Genomic DNA, 20190 nt, shown 5'->3' on the forward strand with positions numbered 1-20190 from the left:
AATGTGAAAAATAACTCAACTTGCTCACTTCCTGAAATATATTCAGACCAGTATTTTGCTCCTTTATAGAAATTCACCAAGGTAAAGCTATTGGAAGAGTTCAGAGTGCATGTTCAGGAACATGTCTATATGTTAGAGATAGAAACATGGAGCTACATACAGCATGTTATATGTGAGCAACAGCTCTTTCCCGACTGCCCAATACACATTAGTGCCCAGATCAGGATGTTCAACTACCTTTATCCAATGTGTCTGGGGCTCTTAATCTATTTTACCAACTGTAAAATATTGTGGCAAATTTCCACAACAGGAGAGATATCTGTTATTTTTTTGTTTTTTCATGTCGGGATGCAATATTGCAAACACTTAGCAATTTTTTTGTTATATGAATTTTCATCTACTTGACATAAGCAAGAATCTTTTTTTCATTCATGAATTTTTCCTTTAATTCACAGCTAAAATAAAACTGAAAATGGTGACAATCAAAAGGTACACGATGAGAAAAACATGACAGTCCATTCTCACGATTCCACCCCTCAGTGTCTCTGGGATGCAGTTTCTGACAGCTCAGCTATACAATCTGGTACAGGGGCATGTGAAAGCTGTCAGTAATTTGATTGACAGCTCAGTGTCCAGTCTGGTTCAGGGGCGTGCTGAGCTGTCAGTGTTTTGATTGACAGCTCGACTGTCCAATCTGAGACTATCAGGTACTGGATGTCTCCACGTGTTCATTGTGCCTGGTGATTGCCCTGCTACTTAGCGGGGCTGTTAGTCCCAGACCTCTGCCAGACGTACATTCAGCTCTATGTGGTTTGTCCCCCTGTGCCTTGTGTTCTGCTTGTTGATCTTTCATTGCCTGACCTTGGACCTCGCTCTGACCATCTGTCTGTTTAACCCCTGTTGTTCTGATCTGCCATGTTCCTGATATTTTGACTTCGTACCATTACCTGACTACGCCTTTGTCTCTTCCCTCTATTTATGTTGTACCCTCCTGGCTTTTGACCTCGGACTCCTGGACTATCCCAATTCATGACTTGTCCATGAGAAGTGACTCAGTATTATATCCATTAGTTCTTTCTGATATTACATCTTGGCTCCACTAAAGTCAATGAATTGATCTACAATACCACAACACACCTGTGGGAAGGGGTTGCAAAATGTTAGGCCGGTACGCAGGAGAAGGGCTTTCTCGCGGCATCCGGCCAGGTCCTTTCCTGCTGGTCAGTAATTGTCAGCATTTAGGTTCCGTTCTAGGGATTCTAAGTGTGGTTTCTGCATTTCTGTTCCTGGGCCGCTAAGCCACACCCCTTGTGGTCATGTGCCACTAAGCCACACCCCTGCTGTCTGGTACAGTGTGGTTTGTTGTCCTGGGGGGCTGGGGCTGTCTCCAGTGTATTTAAGGGCTCCGGTGCCTAGTCTCTCTCTTTCTAACCTGGGGTGAGGTTTCTGGCAGTAAATGCAATGTGTGTGAGTCGTTGACAAGGGTGCCTGCTGTATGCTCCCTAGTCATCCTAGCCATCAATTAGGGCTAGGGGAATACTGTGAGAAGAACGCTCTACCGTGTCGGTTCACCGGTTGGTGTCCACGCCACAGAGGCGTCCTTGCTACCGATCCAGCATTCCAGGTCTCCGCCATTGTATGTGTGGTCACACTGCCGCTTTTACACCCATGTGTTGGGTGCTGCAGAGATCCTCCTCCTCTTTAGGAACTTAGGTTCCAGGCCTTTCCTGGCCAGCAGCTATCTGCAGCTCTATACGCCATCTAGTGCTCGGGCGTTTCATGCTGCCAAATCCTTCCTGCTCTGCACAGCGGTGTCTTGCAGTGCAGAAGTTTATTAGTTTTGTTTCTGGAGTGTTGCTAACTCCCTTCATTGTACCTTGTTTAGTTACTACTTGTGTGTGCACTTAACACACTAGTTTATTTCTTTCTCTGTGTTTAGCTGAACATTCCTCTGGGACTCACCTGCTGCAGCTCCTCTGCAGTCCGGTGGACCCCGACGTGTCCTTTAAGTTTTATTTTATTAAAGGACACGCCAGCATAACATTAGACTAGGCCAGGGTCTGGCTGAGTATGTCGGCTACTGCACAGAGTCAGAAAGGCTCATCTTCAATGCAACGCGATATATCCAGCAGCTGCAGTCTCGGTTGCAATGAGTAGAACAATGTGCGCCGACTCTGGACATTCCAACTCTGACCGCTCAGGCTGTGGGCAAGACTGTAGCCGCCCTAATACCCTCCCCCGTCCCAACTCCTCGCCTAACACTTCCAAGTAAGTTTAATGGGAGCGCTCGGACCTGTCTGGGGTTTCTCAATCAATGTGCGGTGCACTTCGAGTTACAACCGCAGGTGTACCCCACTGATAGGTCTAGAGTGGGATTTATATTTTCCTTGCTCTCCGAGCGGGCGCTGCAGTGGGCTGCTCCACTCTGGGAACTGTCGGATCCAGATGTGCAGAATGTAGTCGGTTTCACAACAGCCCTCAAACAGGTCTTTTTGGGTCCTGAGGTCACCAATGACACTGCCATGCGTCTTCTCGCTATTAGTCAGGCTACGTCGTCTGTAAGCAACTATGCGGTGCGTTTCCACACCCTAGCAGCTGAGTTGGATTGGCCAGACAAAGCTCTGATTCCCATTTTCTGGAGAGGTCTGGCCTCCCATGTAAAAGATGCGTTGGCTACCCGAGAGGTGCCAGTAACGATTGATGCATTGATTAATCTCGCTACCAGAATTGACCTTCGGTTTGCCGAGAGATGACTGGAGGTGACTGCTGAGAAGCTATGGGAGCGTTCTGCTCCAACCTTCTCAGTGCCTCTGAGTGAGGGTTCGGGCAATTTCGACCCCTCTGTGCCCATGGAGGTGTCACGCACGGAGGGTCTTTGTCTTCCCAAACAGTCAATAAAATCCGGTCTATTGTCCCACGGGGAGTTCTAGTGTCTGTTGGAGGCGAGTCACTAGAGAATGAATTTGTTTCTTCCAAAATTCTGTTGCCTTCCTCAGTCATTCTTGATCAGAAGACTGTGGAGATAGGAGCCTGTGTGGACTCTGGAGCAGAGGCAAATTTTATGTCCGCGTTTTTTGCTCAGAGTCACTCAGTCCCATTAATTTTACTTCCTAATCCTGTTAAGATTCAAGTAGTTAATGGGTTTGTTCTGCCTAAGGAGGTTACCCATCATACTGAGGATATACAGCTCCATATAGGAGATAGCCATTGTGAATCTATTTCTTTCCTGGTGATGGAGGAGGGGGTGGATTTGGTACTTTTGGGCCTGCCCTGGCTCCGGAGGCATTCCCCCCATCTGGACTAGTTGACTGGTCAGGTTATCCGGTGGAGCTCTTCCTGCCAGGGGAATTGTATTTGTCCGGTTCTTCTGGTTTCTCATTCTGAGTTTCCTCTGTAGCTGTTGGCGTTACCCGTTTAATACGCGGAGTAGGCAGATGTTTTCTACAAAAAGGCTGCAGAGACTCTACCACCTCACCGGGCGTATGATTGCGCCATAAACTTAATACCGGGTTCTGAACCCCCAAGAGGCAGGGTATATCCTTTGTCGGTCCCTGATACAAAAGCAATGTCAGAATACATTACAGATAATCTGGCAAGGGGATTTATCCATAAATCTACATCCCCAGCAGGGGCTGGATTCTTTTTGTCACTAGGAAGGACGGGTCTTTGCGTCCTTGCATCGACTATCGTGGTCTAAATGCGGTGGCAGTAAAGAATAAATATCCTTTGCCTCTGATTACCAAGCTGTTTGATTGGTTTTGGGGTGCGACAATTTTCTCTAAATTGGATCTCCGCGGGGCATACAATCTTGTGCAAATCCGTGAAGGTGATGAGTGGAAAACGGCTTTTAATACCAGGGATGGTCATTATGAGTACCTCGTCATGCCTTTTGGATTATGCAATGCTCCCGGAGTTTTTCAGGACTTCATGAATGATGTCTTCAGGGATTTACTTCTTACGTCTGTTGTCATGTATCTTGATGACATCTCGATTTTTTCTTCGGACCTTGAGCAGGATCTTCGGATGGTGAAAACAGTATTGCACCGTCTGCGATTAAATCGCTTATATGAGAAGCTTGAGAAGTGTCTTTTCGAGCAAGAGTCCTTAACTTTGCTGGGTTATATTTTTTCTGGGTCCAGTCTTACTATGGATCCCGAGAAACTTGAGGGTGTTCTGAAGTGGCCCGAGCCTCGTTCTCTGAAAGCTGTTCAGCGTTTCTTGGGGTTCATAAATTATTACAGGCAGTTTATTCCGCACTTTTCCTCACTTGCTTCGCATATCACCGCCCTCTCTCAAAAAGGGGCAAATCTTAAGGATTGGAGTCCTGAGGCAGAGGAGTCTTTCGCTAAATTGAAACTCTGCTTCACTAAAGCTCCTATCTTGCACCGTCCTGACATTTCCAAACTGTTCTTTTTGGAGATAGATGCGTCTTCTGTCGGCGCAGGAGCTGTACTGTACCAGAAGAATGCTCAGGGTAGAAAAAGAGTCTGTTTCTTTTTCTCTAAATCCTTTTCCTCGGCTGTGCGAAATTATTTGATTGGTGATAGGGAACTGCTCGTGATGAAACTGGCCTTTGAGGAATGGAGGCACCTACTGGAGGGTGCGATCCATCCTTTTCATGTGTAAACTGACTACAAAAATCTTTTATACCTTCAGACGGCACAGTGCTTAAATCCCAGACAGGCAAGGTGGTCCTTGTTCTTCTCTCGATTTCACTTCTCTCTCCATTTTGTGCCTGGCGAGAGGAATCCACGGGCAAATGCTCTGACTAGCTATTTTGACCCCCTGGGTGAAAAGTCGGAACCGTGACTTTTTGTCCCATCTGAGAGTTTACTCTCTGTGAACCCTGTCACCTTGCAGGGACTTCCGCCTAGGATGACCTTTGTGCCAGAGTCTCGTAAGTAAGAGGTTCTCCATTGGGGTCACTCCTTCAAGATTGGAGGACACTTTGGGGACAAACGGACCAAAGAGTTAATTTCTCGGTCCTATTGGTGGCCCAAGATGTCTACTGATATCTGCGTTCCTTGCGCGCAAAATAAGCCGTCAAGGGAACGTCCGGCGGGGCTTCTTATGCCTCTTCCCGTGGCTGATAGGCCGTGGGAGATGATTGCGATGGATTTTATTACGGATTTGCCGCTTTCACAGGGTAAGAGGCTGATTTTGGTGGTTACGGACTACTTCTCTAAGATGTTCCACCTGATTCCTCTGCCCGGTCTTCCATCTTCCCGAGAGCTTGCTCAATTGTTTGTTGCCCATATTTTCCGCTTGCATGGTATGCCTGATCGGATTGTGTCTGACCGGGGTCCTCAGTTCGCCTCTAGATTTTGGCGAGACTTTTGCCACCTCTTACAAATCGAGTTGTGCTTTTCCTCCTCGTATTATCCCCAAGATAACGGTTTGGTTGAGAGGACTAATCAGACATTGGCAACTTATTTGCGACATTTTGTGTCTGCCCGCCATGATTCTTGGGCATCGTTGCTACCCTGGGCGGAGTTTGCCTTAAACAACTCTGTGGCAGATTCTACGGGGCAGACGCCATTCTTGATGAATTTCGGACAACATCCTCGGGCTCCGATGCCCGTACCTGGTAATAATCCTCTTCCCGCTGTGGAGGATTGGGCAACTAATGTTAGGGAAATCTGATATCAGACTCAGGAGTCTTTGCGTGCTTCTAAGGAGCGTATGAGGGTCACGGCCGATAGGCATCGGCGTCCTGCTCCAAGTTATGCTCCTGGGGACTTGGTGTGGCATTCTGCACACAATATTCGCCTCTGAGTGGTTTCGACTAAATTTGCTCCCCGGTATTTGAGGTCATTTAAAATCTTGGCCAAAGTGGATGATGCGGCCTATCGGCTAAAATTGCCGGCCGCTTGGCGAATATCTAACTCCTTCCATGCTTCTTTACTCAAGCCGGTTACTCTCAAAGAATTCTCTGGTTCCTTTCCGGCTGAATCGGATCTGCACAGGATGACTTTGAGGTAAATGAAATCATTGCTTCTAAGGTGGTTAGGGGCAAGAAGTTTTATTTGGTGGACTGGCGGGATTATGGTCCGGAGGATAGGACTTGGGAGCCGGTAGACAATATCAACGCTTCGGATCTTATTGCCGCTTTTGAGCGTATCCATAATTCCAGGGGGGGGGGCCCTAGAGAGGGGGGTAATGTTAGGCCGGTATGCAGGAGAAGGGCTTTCTCGCGGCGTCCGGCCAGGTCCTTTCCTGCTGGTCAGTAATTGTCAGCATTTATGTTCCGTTCTAGGGATTCTAAGTGTGGTTTCTGCTCATGTGCCGCTAAGCCACGCTCCCTTGCGGGCACGTTCCGCTAAGCCACGCCCCTTGCGGTCATGTGCCGCTAAGCCACGCCCCCTGCTGGGGGCTGGGGCTGTCTCTAGTGTACTTAAGGGCTCCGTGGGCTCCGCCCCGGTGCCTAGTCTCCTTCTTTCTAACCTGGGGTGAGGTCTCTGGCAGTAAATGCAGTATGTGAGAGTCGTTGTCAAGGGTTCCAGCTGTATGCTCCCTAGTCATCCTAGCCATCAATTAGGGCTAGGGGAATGCTGTGAGCAGCACGCTCTACCGTGTCGGTTCACCGGTTGGTGTCCACGCGACAGAGGCGTACAGATCCAGCATTCCAGGTCTCCGCTATTGTATGTGTGGTCACACTGCCGCTTTTACACCCATGTGTTGGGTGCTGCAGAGATCCTCCTCCTCTTTAGGAACTTAGGTTCCAGGCCTTTCCTGGCCTGCAGCTATCTGCAGCTCTATACGCCGCCATCTAGTGCTCAGGCATTTCAGGCTGCCAAATCCTTCCTGCTCTGCACAGCGGTGTCTTGCAGTGCAGAAGTTTATTAGTTTTGTTTCTGGAGTGTTGCGAACTCCCAGCATTGTACCTTGTTTAGTTACTACTGCACTTAACACACTTGTTTATTTCTTTCTCTGTGTTTAGCTGAACACTCCTCTGGGACTCAGCTGCTGCAGCTCCTCTGCAGTCCAGTGGACCCCGACGTGTCCTTTAAGTTTTATTTTATTTTATTAAAGGACACGCCAGCATAACACAAAGTTTAGGAAGGTAACAGCTATACTTGTTGAGTAGATATACTTTGAAATATTCTCTTGGTGTCTTATATATGATCTGGATGTATGGCAAAATGGTAACCTTTGTCAAATCGCTTTATCAGTATATATCAATACACCCTTGATTTAGATGTATTGGAAAATTAGCCAACTAGGCTTTCTAATACAAATATAAGCAAATAATATATATATATATATATATATATATTGCACAGGATATATGATCTTTTTGTAAATGTCACATGTCTGTAAGAATAGAGGCATACATATGAGTATATAATCAGTGAGGTTTAAGTTTTACTTTTCAAATGAATATAAAAGTAATGCTCAATATGGTATAAAATGTCTGCTAAAATCATAAACTTAAAGCCTCACTCCAGTGAATTTTTTTATTTGCCCATTTGTGATGGATCATGTGTAAGTTTAATGATAATAGTAATATACTCATCTGTCAATCAATTTAATACATGGTTCTTCCTTATGTTTAAATTGTAAAAAAGTAGTACCTGTTGGTAATGGTGTTATCACTTTATCTTCTTCTTTTTCAGGTTCTGAAATAATAGTTTTGTATTATTATCACTGAAATTAAAATGCAATACAACAAGAAAACATAGAGGGGGGAATAAAAACTTTTTACACCAGTAGTTTGAGATTAAAAAGTCACACTGTTTTGCACAACATATAATTGTGCAAAGAGGTTGTTACCTTTGGGGTCATAGACAGCAACTCTGACACTTTTCTCAAAAGTAGGTGGGGTTCAGTGGGAGAGGCAAGGATATCTTCTGCACTAGAGTCTTACTATAACTTATATCAGCAAGGGGTGTAAAATAAAGCAGAAATCTACACCTGTTCATAGCTGGTAGAGAGTCTGATTGTGGCACAAAACAGCCTGAAGATGCACTACACTCATTAAAAGGAATCTGTCAGCAGTTTTTTGCTATGTAACCTGAAAACAGCAGGAGGTAGGGGTTAAAACACAGATTTCAGTGATGCCTCTCTTATCAAGGTCTGTGCTGTTGTTTATTTACATTGATTGTTTTAGCACCAGGAGGTTATCATTGCTGGGAAACACAACCACGTGAGCCCAAATCCGACTCTGCCGCTTCTGTGGTAAGTAGCTCACTGTCTATAGACATTGTATATACAAAACCTGGTGTGGGCGGGGTTAGCTTCCTCAGCTCTACTTCATGCTAAGTCTTAAAGCTCTGATTGTATGAGTTACATCGTTGGATTCAGGATCTCTGCCTACATCATGCTGCTCTCAGATGAGGTAGCAAAAACCTGCTGACAGATTCCCTTTAAGAGATATCTTGGCATATTTCACTCCAGCAAGCTTTCAAACAAGATTGATGTATTAACTGCCAATCTAAGCTTATTTTTGCATTTTATACTAAACTTTTAATGAGAAAAGTAACATATGACTTTGACTTGCTCATTCTCTGCAATATATTCAGATTGGTATTTTACTTCCTTCGAGGAGTCCACTGAGGTAAAGCTATTGGAAGAGTTCAGAGTGCATGTTCAGGAACATTTCTATATGTTAGAGATGGAAACATGGGGCTACATCCAGTATGTTCAATGAGACCAAATCTTGTCATTGACAGTTTCTGTGACCTCTTTTATAACATGTAAAAGAAATTCTAAAAAACATAGTCATAAGCTAGTTTCGAAGAAAAGAAAAGTAATAATGTTGCTTTGAAATAGCGAATCGTCATTCAACCAACAGCTCTTTCCCTACTGCCCCATACACATTAGAGTCCGGATCAGGATGTTTAACTGCCTTTATCCAATGTGTCTGGGGCTCTTAATATATTTTACCAACTATACAACATCGTGGCAAATTTTCATAACAGGATTTTTGCTTTGTTGTTTTGCCTGTTTTTAGCTGATAAACAATTTTTCATGTCGGGATGAAATATTGAACATTTTTTATATAGAAATTTTCAGCTACTTGATATAAGCAAAAATCTTTTCTTTTATTCATGAATCTTTACTTTTCATTAGTAGCTAAAATAAAACCGGAAATGATGACAATCAAAATGGGTGGTACAGGATGAGAAAAACATGGCAGTCCATTAGTTCTTTCTGATATTGTATCTTGGCTCCACTAAAGTCAATGAATTGAGCTACAGTAACACAACACACCTGTGGAAAGGGGTTGCATTGTTTAGGAAGGTAGCAGCTATACTATTTGAGTAGACATATTTTGAAATATTCTCTTGGTGTCTAATATATGGTCCGAACATATGGCAAAGTGGTAACCTTTGTCAGTATGCTTTTTCAGTAGATGCCAATACACAATTGATTTAGATGTATTGGGAAATAACCAAACTAGGCTTTTTAAAACAAATATAAGCAATTAAAATATATATTGCACAATATATGTGATCTCTTAATAAATGGAGCATGTCTGTAAGAATAGAGGCAATATATGCATATATAGTCAGTGAGGTATAAGTTTTACTTTTCAAATGACAATAATAGTAATGCTCGATTTGGTGTAAAGTCAACATAAAGCATACCGGTATGTTGCATTTAGTTTTATAGATTTGTAATGTATTGTAGTTTATTTTTTGGTATAAATATATTGCAATCTCTGCTAAAGTCATAAACTTAAAGCCTAATTCCAGTGAATTTTTTTATTTTCCCATGTGTGAAAGATCATTTGTGTAATAATGGCTGTAATATATTCATCTGTCACCATCTTCTTCCGGTTTCAGCACTGCTCCGGTCCATTCCAGCGTCACATCATTGCATCTGTAGCCTGCTGGCTCACTGTGTGAAGCAGAGATCACTTTCTCTGTCTATGAAACTCAAAACAAGTCTCTCAAGCCTCATAGGTTTGTACTGAGAAAAATTAAAATGTAACCTTCGCTCCACCACATTCGGCAGGTCACAAATGCAGTCACATGAAGTAGAGCACCGCCGAAAACAGCAGAAGACGGCAGCCAGGGAGTATATAACTACCATCATTCCACTTATACACATGATTCCTAATAAATGGGCAAATAAAAAAATCACCAGAGTGGACCTTTAATGCAGAGATTTTGTGTATAGGATGAACGTTTATTTTATATTTATCTTCAATTTTAACAGCATTTATATCCCCAGCTGTTTCCTTTTTATTGGATTCACCTCTACCAGTTTCATAAGAAAATTACTTTCTAGCACTTAATCTTTGATATATAATTCAGTACTGTCCCTCCTCTTGCTTTTTTGTGAATACAGCTCACTCGAAAAAGATAGATCATCTGAACTAAGTTATTCAAGGCACAGCAAAAAATGTAAACGTGTCATCAGAAACTAGCCTATTGTTTATAAAGTTTTTTTTAGAGATCATGGTCTATGTAATTATGTACAGAAAACTGAATCTAAAAAACTATAATTGAAAAAAAAAAGTTTCATTTATCTGATTTGAATCATTACATTTGTATCAAGGCAAAACATGAGGATGGAACAATTGCAGTGTAGAACTATTTCAATTTTCTCAAAAAAGCCACAAGCTAAATGAGTATCCCATATTTTTTCACTTATTTTGACCAAATGTTTCTATTTTTGTTTTTTAACAACAAGGTACAACATCGATAATTTAATTCCACCCTACAACTTCATGTTCTTAGTTGCCATGATAAGCATTTTTACAAATGGTTGTACAAGAAAGACAACCACTCCTTTAAAAGAAGACACAATGGTGGTCAGGTGATTGCAATGCGTCTACCACCATATAGGGCTGATGGAGAAATGTAGAATCACTGATGACATCATACATTAGTGACCGGCTTTGTAATACATGGACAGGCCATGTTCGCTAGAGCAAAAGCAGCTAATACTTACCCATTCCTTGCTATAAGTAATAGAAGAGGGTCCCAAGTGGTGAGTCCACCTTCTAGAATGTCCACATGCCTTAGCAGGACATGTGCAAGGGTTGTCTTCATAAGACAACCATCCAATAGTTTCCTTGGTAGCATGTAATTGAAGATGCAAGAAATATGTGAAATTATGACAGGCAGACAGGCAGACACTTGAAATTTTATTTCTGTAAATATAAATATCATATACACTTTACATGTGGCTTTTAAGGCAAATGTAATTAACATGGCACATTTTTACCGTACATCTCCAGTTTGATAACTAATATAATGCAAAAAATTCAATATCAATATTACACACATAATAAAATAGTGGAAAATGTTTATAATTAATATTTTAGAAAACATCCCAGTATAAGAACATTCAAAATAAAAACATACCACTATCTCTATGAGACGTCAAGGACAATTATTTTAAAAGGGTTGTCCACTGCTTTGATGCAGTTTAAATTTTGGTTAAAAGTGGTCTTAACATATGCAGAACACACTTTGTCACAAACCAAACTTCTCATTGATAATCAGTGGTGTAGGTGACCACTACAGCCAATCAGAAGTCACTGATTGCCTGCAGCAGTCACATCTTATCCTAACTGGAAGAGAGAGATAGGAATATGTGTGTTTTATGTTAGGACCACATGGAACAATAAACTATTTGAAAATTATTGGCAATGGCAACCATTTTAACAAATAATAAAAGCAATCTGCCAGCATTTCTTTTTTCAAAACAGTATTGTAGAGCTGACAGAATTAATGCTTACTCGACCAATAGATATATTAATAGATAAATAAATACATTTGAATTTGAAATGGCGAACAAATTCGCTCAATACTATTCATGTACAACACAGTAATAGCCAACTTAGTGGCACATGGCAATAAAATTATGGTTAACCCTAGAACGCATGACCATAAAAATGGGTATTTTCAAGCAAGAGTGGTTATACCAAAAATGCCTGTAACATAAAAATAAATGAACAACTGGAAATGACAAAACTATATTCCTGAGGAATACCTAGAGTTTCAAAATTCTAACTAAAGTAATCTTGCAGAAAATAGAAAACAATTAACAGGGCGGGCCTGCGAGGCCCCAGGTATGCGTTCTAGGTTTAAAGAGAATCTGTCACCAGTTTTTTGCTACCTCATCTGAGAGCATAATAATGTAGAAAACAGACCCTGATTCCAGAGATATAGCACTTATTTTACTGACTGCAACAGTTGTGACAGAATACGTTTTTAGATATAGCATGAAGCAGAGCTCAGAAAACGAATCCCACCCACTCCACAGCTTTCTGTGTACATTGTCTATTAACAGTGAGGTACTTATCAGAGGAGGGGCGGAGTCAGACAACTTGGCATGAGGTAGCTAGTCTGAGCAGTGATAATGTCCTGGTGATAAAACATTCACTGAGTGGAAACAACAACACACAGCCTAATAAGTGAGGTATCGCTGAAATCAGTGTCTCAGCCCCTGTCTCATGCTGCTATCAGATTACATAGCAAAAATCTACAGACAGATTCTCTTTCATAATAAAAAACAAATAAAACAAGTATAGGTCATGCAGCTCATGACATTAGTATATTATTTGTTATATATTTACAGTAACTGCATTCCAAATGCTTTTCTGAATATATAGCTGTGATTTGCATGTTTACTGGCAATGAGGAGAAACCATGCCAGAGTAAATATCAGAACGGCTCTTTATTTTGACATTAACAATAACTTTATGACAGGCACAGATGGTGTGTGGGCTATTCTCCTTCTTAAAGCCACTTGAAGTAATTTCCTTTGACGAGGTCCGGGTTTTGCTGTAACACTTTATGGAAGGACGAATGAAGCAGACAAAGGAACATTCACCCTGCTGATGCCAATTTCCCTTGTGTTTTCTGAAGATATGCTGGAAGTGACATGACAGGAAATGATGTGGATCCAAGTGGGAGATAGATATAAAAAAGCTTGATAGTAAGGATAATATTTTATTTTTACTGGTAATCAAATCACAAACGCAGTTAAAAGCTAAAATTGTTAAACATAAACACACAACGGCAACACACAAAAAAGAGTCACAACAGTTAAGGTATCTAAGCTCTTATAGGAATTTTTGTGAAAACCAAGTGTTACAATGATTTTATTAAGGCCAAGTTATATGATAAATGATGGGTGTCTAATGAGACTCAGTTTCTGTGGCTCTCGACTCAAAACTCAAAATCTGAAATCAAAATTCATTCTGGACTCGTGGCATTGTCAATGACTCTATACATCTTTCATGATGGAAGTAATCAATAATAACTTACTTCTACCCAATAGATTTAGTCTGATATTAGACTAGAGATTCTCATAGAAAAGTAGTTACACTTGAATGGCTGTAGATTAGCAGCAAATTGACTATTTCCATGTAAGTTTATTTTAATGAAGTAGAAAGAAATATCGGGCCATGAAGTATTTTCAGCATAAATCAGACGCATCATTTCAACCGCAATGTCTTGGCTTGGTCAGTACCAAAAGCTGGCTCATGATTTAATCAATGAGAACAGTACATGGGACCAAGAGAGACTGTGCATCCATGGATAAATGTGACTTATGATGGGTTTAGATCAGGGATGTCAAACTCAAAACACACAGAGGGCGAAAATTAAAAACTTGGACAAAGCCACGGGCCAACCAGTATACAGGATAATGGACCCCACACAGTAACAATATAATGGTCCCACATAGCTTTCCATGCAATATATTGAGTCCCACATAGTCCTCCATACAGTATAATGGGCCCCACATAGTTCTTCATACAGAATTATGGCCCCACATAGGGGTTGTGGTTCTGGTGTCACGGACCAAATATAATCACCCTGCGGGCCAGATTTGGCCCACGTGCCGGAGTTTGACATGTGTAGTTTAGATGAATAGGTAATTTTGTAAACCATAGAGTATATGAAAATGATAAGTGACTTCACCATGAAGCACAACAAAAATTTATATTACAATGATCGTGTTAAAATTCATCAATATAAAATCGTATAATCAATTAATAGTTCACCATACCTATATTCATACAGGTATTTTAACAAAAAGATAATTGGTAATGTGGGTGTGGAACGGTATGTAAAAATGCAAATGTCTCTGTATGAGACTCCCTTCAATCAGAAGTCACACATTTGATTTTACACGTCTAGCTGAATAACCATATTGTTAAATGAATTAACAACTTCCATTTACAGTGACATATCCATTAACGAGCAATGATTATTTTTTATGCCATCTAGAAATTTTTACTTACAATGGAAAACCGTTCGGTCATTCTAAGCATTTACATTACGCAATTATCATGCATTACGGGTAATATTAGTAACCATTCATATCTTTATAATCATCTTCTCGTTTAGAAACAGCATTAAATTTCAATAGGAAGAAGTTTTTTTTTACAGTTAGATGAAGTGTCCTACCCAAAGATATGGTAATTTCAGATGCAACAACAGCATTCGAAAGGAGAGTAAATGCTTGCTCAATAACAAATGAAATTGAGGGTTATAACATATTTCTTTATTTGTTTATTTGATGAATGAATAGTGTATAACTTGACTTGAGAAAGGTAACTTCGTAACCATGACATCAAATTAGGAATATCAGGCGCCAGATGTGACTGTAACCTTACAGCCATTAGGTGAAAAAATGGCTAAGAAGAAGAGATGAATACATTTATTTGATTGAAATTTAAATTCATGTTCATCTTGAACTTAACAAAATTTGTGTTCTCCAACATACAGATTTTTTTGTACTTCACTCTACACATTTAGCAAAATGGTGGGCAGCTGTAGCTGCCATTTTGCTGAACTGTAGAGGGTCAGACAAACGGTTAAAAATAAGACTAATAAAAATAATACTCTCCTCAACATTCACCTGTCCTGCCATATTCGCAGCTCTCCATGACTCTTCATTTCTATTTCTCCCAGTGTATGGATTCTCTGCAGTCTCTTCACTCCAAAAGTTACGTTCCTTTTTGGTACACTAATCACGTCTCAATGTTATAACACATGTTAACTGAGTAGAGGCACGGCATGTAATGACATCTGAGGTCTGGTCATGCCGGAAGTTCTGTCTTGGAGTGAAGAGACTGAAGAGAATCCATGTGATGGGGTTAGGAGAAAGAAGAGGAACGGAGGACCAGAGGTGGGATGTGGGGTCAGTGGAACAGATGGACGATGATGTATTCATTTTTATTTCCTATTTTCACATCCCACTTTTATTAAGCACGGGGGTATAGAGAGACCCCACAGCATAAGGAAAATTCAATTCACAATGAATAACTTTGCTGAAAATCTGTTTTCCCTGTAAAATCTGTGTGATTTGACAAATTTGAATCTTGGCATATACATTCCGTTCTAACTAAAATTGACTAACACCAAACGTAATGCATGATACATGATTTGCTTAGAATTAACTGCAGTATTTATAGACATACAGTACAACAGTGAAAAAAAACAAAACCTGGAAATTTTTATCCCTTGTCATGTGTCTGTAGACATACACAAGCAGTTTCATATAGGTTCCTTTGGCATATCAAAAAAATGGTTTTATGGGCAAGGGCAGACAGCTGCTACAAATAGCGGCTCCATCTATGATGGAGATCATTCAAGCATGTATTGTGGAATGGACACAATGAAATACAAATTTGCAGTTCTTACAAAATCTCCAGCACTTAGTCTAAAAATTATTTTGGAAAAACTAAGAGAGATTTTGGGAGGAGAATATGAGACCAATTGGGACATATACAATATGAAATATGAAAGAAAGCAATCCAAGATTGATTGCCTTTTAGCTGATTAAGGTGCACTTGTCACCAAGAAAAAATGTCTTACAAAAGAAGTTGGGGGGCTCTAATGGTTAAAAATGAATCATCCGAGCTTCAATTAGCAACTTTAGGATTCCTTGTTTTAATTCTCCTCCAGAAGTAATAATAATTAAAATAAAAGAAAAGTAATATAATGAGATTCCAGACATACAGTAAGTTTGGCCAGAAATGTCCAAAATTATTAAAATTACTGTTTGGAGTGTGGTGGGATGAATTTTACCCACTATCCATGCTTCAAAAAGTCCCTCTTTCTACACAATTACATCAGGTACTACTGAAGCCCAGCAGACATAATTTATAGTGTATATGTCTTAGTTTGATTAAAATCTCTGCCTTATTGGTTCAAGGTTTGTGAACTGTTCAGGTTGGGGCTACATGGCAAGGAGGATCCTGGCAACAGGATTTCTCAGACAAGTCGTGAGACCTAAAACATTTGTGCAAATTATCGACTTTTTTAAAGCTGTGATTTTGCTATAAAAAACATTCAAATTGCAGACAAGTTGCATGCAAGGCAAAGTCACATGCAACCTACATTGAAGTCTTTGGCATGTGGTTCGCATGCGACATGTAACCAGCAGCAAAACATCCAACACATTTGGAAATATTTGCAACTCTGAGTCACAGTTGCGGTAGATCTCAAGTTGCAATGTGACATCTTAGTAATTTATTATATGTGATATCGCAATGTGATATTGCGATTTCAATGTACACATGTCGCTGTGTAGCCCTAGCCTTTACTGCATCCGGATCGCACATAGACTTTAAACGTCCAGGTTGTCCAATTCCTACTCTGAAGTGGCGTTCTAAAACATCACTGCATAGGAGTGGAGCTACATTGGGTCATGTAACTGCAGAAGCGGAGACCCAGCTGTCAGAGACAGCCGGTGTCCCCATAGATAAGGCACAGATGGTTTATTACAGTCTGCGATGCAGTGAGGAGCCTGCATTTCCCTTATAACTGGAGTTAATATACCAGCTCCAGTTACAAGGGAAATAAAATGAAAATAAAAATATTTCAATATTTGAATGTTCCCACAAAGGTCTGTTATTATATTATGGGGGTAAAATGGGTAAAATAAAAGAAAAATAAAGAAAAAAACACACCACTGTCAATCCAAATCGCTCTTACTAGCCTCGCAATTTTTTTTTTTCCAATGTCTAAAAAGATTTGTGATCATAACAGAAAAGAATAAAAAAATGGGAAAAACGAACACTTATTTTCCTTATTTTTTAACCAATATTGTCAAATATTAGCAAAGAAAAAAGAGAGAGAATATGACAGTGACATAAAAATGAAGCTCCCTATATCATGAAAAAAGGAAGCAAAAATTACTTGAATATCTGAATGAGAACATTTTTTAAAGCTCTTTAAAATGCATGTACGAAAAAACTCTAAAATGCGCCTGGTCAGGAACGGGAACAAATGAACCAATCTTGAATTAGTTAACTTTTGTATGCGACAAAATAGTTCTGTCTTTAACTTATATGTATGACAGAATCACTGACTGGGTGGATCAGGGAAATGCTGTAGATATAGTATATCTTGACTTCAGCAAAGCATTTGACAAAGTATCTCACACCATCCTTATTGAAAAAATGACCAAGTATGCAATGGATCAGGCAACTGTTAGGTGGATTCATAACTGGCTTAGTGATCGGACTCAAAGGGTGGTTGTAAATGGCTTCACATCCAGCTGGATGAATGTCTCAAGTGGGGTACCACAGGGCTCCGTCCTGGGACCTGTATTGTTCAACATCTTTATCAATGATTTAGATGAAGGAATTGAGGGTAAACTGATTAAATTTGCTGATGACACAAAGCTAGGAGGAATAGCTAATACTAGAGAAGAGAGAGAGAGGATTCAAAAAGACCTAAATAAACTGGAGCAGTGGGCAGCAACCAACAGAATGGTTTTTAACAGGGAAAAATGCAAAGTACTACATCTGGGCAATAAAAATGAAAAAAGCATATACAGAATGGGAGGAATAGAGCTAAGCAACAGTACATGTGAAAAAGACTTAGGTATACTAATAGATCATAGACTGAACATGAGTCAACAGTGTGATGCAGCAGCAAAAAAGGCAAATACAATTCTGGGATGTATTAACAGAAGCATACAGTCTAGATCACGTGAAGTCATTATCGGTCTTTACTCCTCTTTGGTCAGACCTCATCTGGAATACTGTGTACAGTTTTGGGCACCACATTTTAAAAAAGACATAGCCAAACTGGAGCAAGTTCAGAGAAGAGCGACCAGAATGGTGACTGGTCTGCAAACCATGTCCTATGAGGAACGGTTGCAGGATTTGGGAATGTTTAGCTTGCAAAAAAGAAGACTGAGAGGAGACTTAATAGCTGTCTACAAATATGTCAAGGGCTGTCACATTGTAGAAGGATCATCTTTATTCTCATTTGCACAAGGAAAGACTAGAAGCAATGGGATGAAACTAAATGGGAGGAGACACAGATTAGATATTAGAAAAAACTTTTTGACAGTTTGGGTGATTAATGAGTGGAACAGGCTGCCACGAGAGGTGGTGAGTTCCCCTTCAATGGAAGTCTTCAAACAGAGGCTGGACAGACATCTGTCTGAGATGATCTAGTGAATCCTGCTTTGAGCAGGGGGTTGGACCAGATGACCCAGGAGGTCCCTTCCAACTCTACCATTCTATGATTCTATGATTCTATGATTCTATGACAGTGGATTACCAACATTGTCCACACATTTTTTCTGTATGATGTGTAAATATAGGAATATATGTGTATGTAGTATATGCCTTATCCCAGGGCATACTGTTACCCTAGTTGCTAGGGATGCAATTGCTTTTTTAGTTCCAGTAAGTCTCAAGTTGCATGAAAAATTTTGCAGTGATTCAAAGAGGAGGTCAAAAATGCACAATGCTGCTGCGACATTGTAGTAGAATTTAAGTGAATGAGTTAATGCTTTGACCTTAAAACTTCCTCATCCACAATACACAAATTTCATAAAATGTAATTGATTTGTAGTTTTTCACATTGAGATTGAGAGAACTCGAAGGCCAAAACAACCATGCTGTAATGTAGCAATGATGGTAGCATGATCCTTGGCCATGAAATGTGCAATGAGGCCACAGTCGTGTGTAGGTCTAGCCTTATCCCCATAGAAGATTAAGAATGCAAAGGCATTCTGAATCACAGCAATGTTTTGCACTGATACTAATATGTTGTTGAAAACCTTTAAAGAAATAATTTCACTAAATTTCTCATGTTGAACTGGACACAAGATATAATAGAGGCTGTGGAATAAAAACATTTTTCATTTTACTTTAGACTCTATTGCGAAGATATTTGCAATCAAAGTATTGGACACCTAATGAGTTAACTTTTTTAAATCCAAGTTGGTACTATCAGAGTTTTCACTGGGGGCATGTACTACTTCTCCCTATATGATGTTGAGTTTGTTGACCAATCATAACCAGGCAGCAACACTCAAATGAAAGAAGAACATGCCACCACTATAGTTTATAGCAGGAATCTCAGTTTCTCAGTGCATGAGACTTGTATTAACAGACAGCTTGATTTGATCTCTTGGTCTAACCTCCTGCATGAGTCAATGTGAGGGGGCAGTGCAGCTGAGTTTAGCGGTGTCAAATTACAGACCCTTCTAATTATCATGTCAGTTATCACATTTGTGTCTGCTATGCTCAAACAACTTGTACTCACTCTGCAGTTAGATCAAGCTGCCATTACATCTCACAAATAGCTTGCCTGTTTGTTCTGGACTACTCCTGCATGAGATGTAATGACACCTTGGTCTGATCTCACTGGAGAGTGATTGCAAGTTGAACACAACAGACAAAATTGTAATTACTGACACATCTCTAGACAGACAGGCTGGGAAGAGAGGAAATACAGCAGAGCTCTTAGAGGTAGGAGAGGAGGAGAGCTGACTGAAGGGTTTGTAATGTAACACAGCTAAACTCTCCCTCCCTCCACACTGACTCATGCAGGTGGTTAGACCAGGAGATCAGAGCTGTAGCATTACATCTTAAACACGTAGAAATCTTCTCTAAGCACACCCTAGTGAAAACTATGAAAAATTAACTCATTAGGTGTCAAATACTTTGACTAGTAATTACTCTGCAACAGAGAGGTAAAATTAAAAAATATAAAATAAAAAAACCTTTTATTCCGCTCTGCGGACACTATTACATCCTGTAACCAATTCAACATAAAAATTGGTGAAAGGTCTTCTTTAACATAAGTCCAACACCTAGAAAATTGCTATAGCAGTTGGGTAGGCCATAACAACCACATCAACTTTATCCAATGTTTTCATAATTGAGTAATATTTCCTGGTTGCATAACAAGTCAGAACTTTTTGTGAAATGGTTATGTAAAAAGATACTGTTTGTGAAAAGGCTTATAG

At 40.3% G+C, this 20190-nt stretch overlaps 1 protein-coding gene across 50 annotated transcripts in view; it reads right to left on the bottom strand.

Moving 5' to 3' along the window:
- The window catches only part of TRDN (triadin), a 1346604-nt gene that overhangs the window by 694161 nt on the left and 632253 nt on the right, over positions 1-20190 (bottom strand). For 49 of the 50 annotated variants that reach the window (XM_073675989.1, XM_073675970.1, XM_073675994.1 and 46 more), the window contains one exon: positions 7575-7619. The exons of the other annotated variant lie outside the window; for it this stretch is intronic. In XM_073675989.1, the coding sequence (XP_073532090.1) occupies positions 7575-7619 (45 nt within the window). The remainder of the gene's footprint in view (positions 1-7574; positions 7620-20190) is intronic. 50 annotated transcript variants of the gene reach the window in all.

The sequence above is a fragment of the Phyllobates terribilis genome, unplaced genomic scaffold, assembly GCF_046119375.1.
Source record: "Phyllobates terribilis strain yellow unplaced genomic scaffold, ASM4611937v1 Scaffold_3__8_contigs__length_932513732, whole genome shotgun sequence".
NCBI lineage: Eukaryota > Metazoa > Chordata > Amphibia > Anura > Dendrobatidae > Phyllobates > Phyllobates terribilis.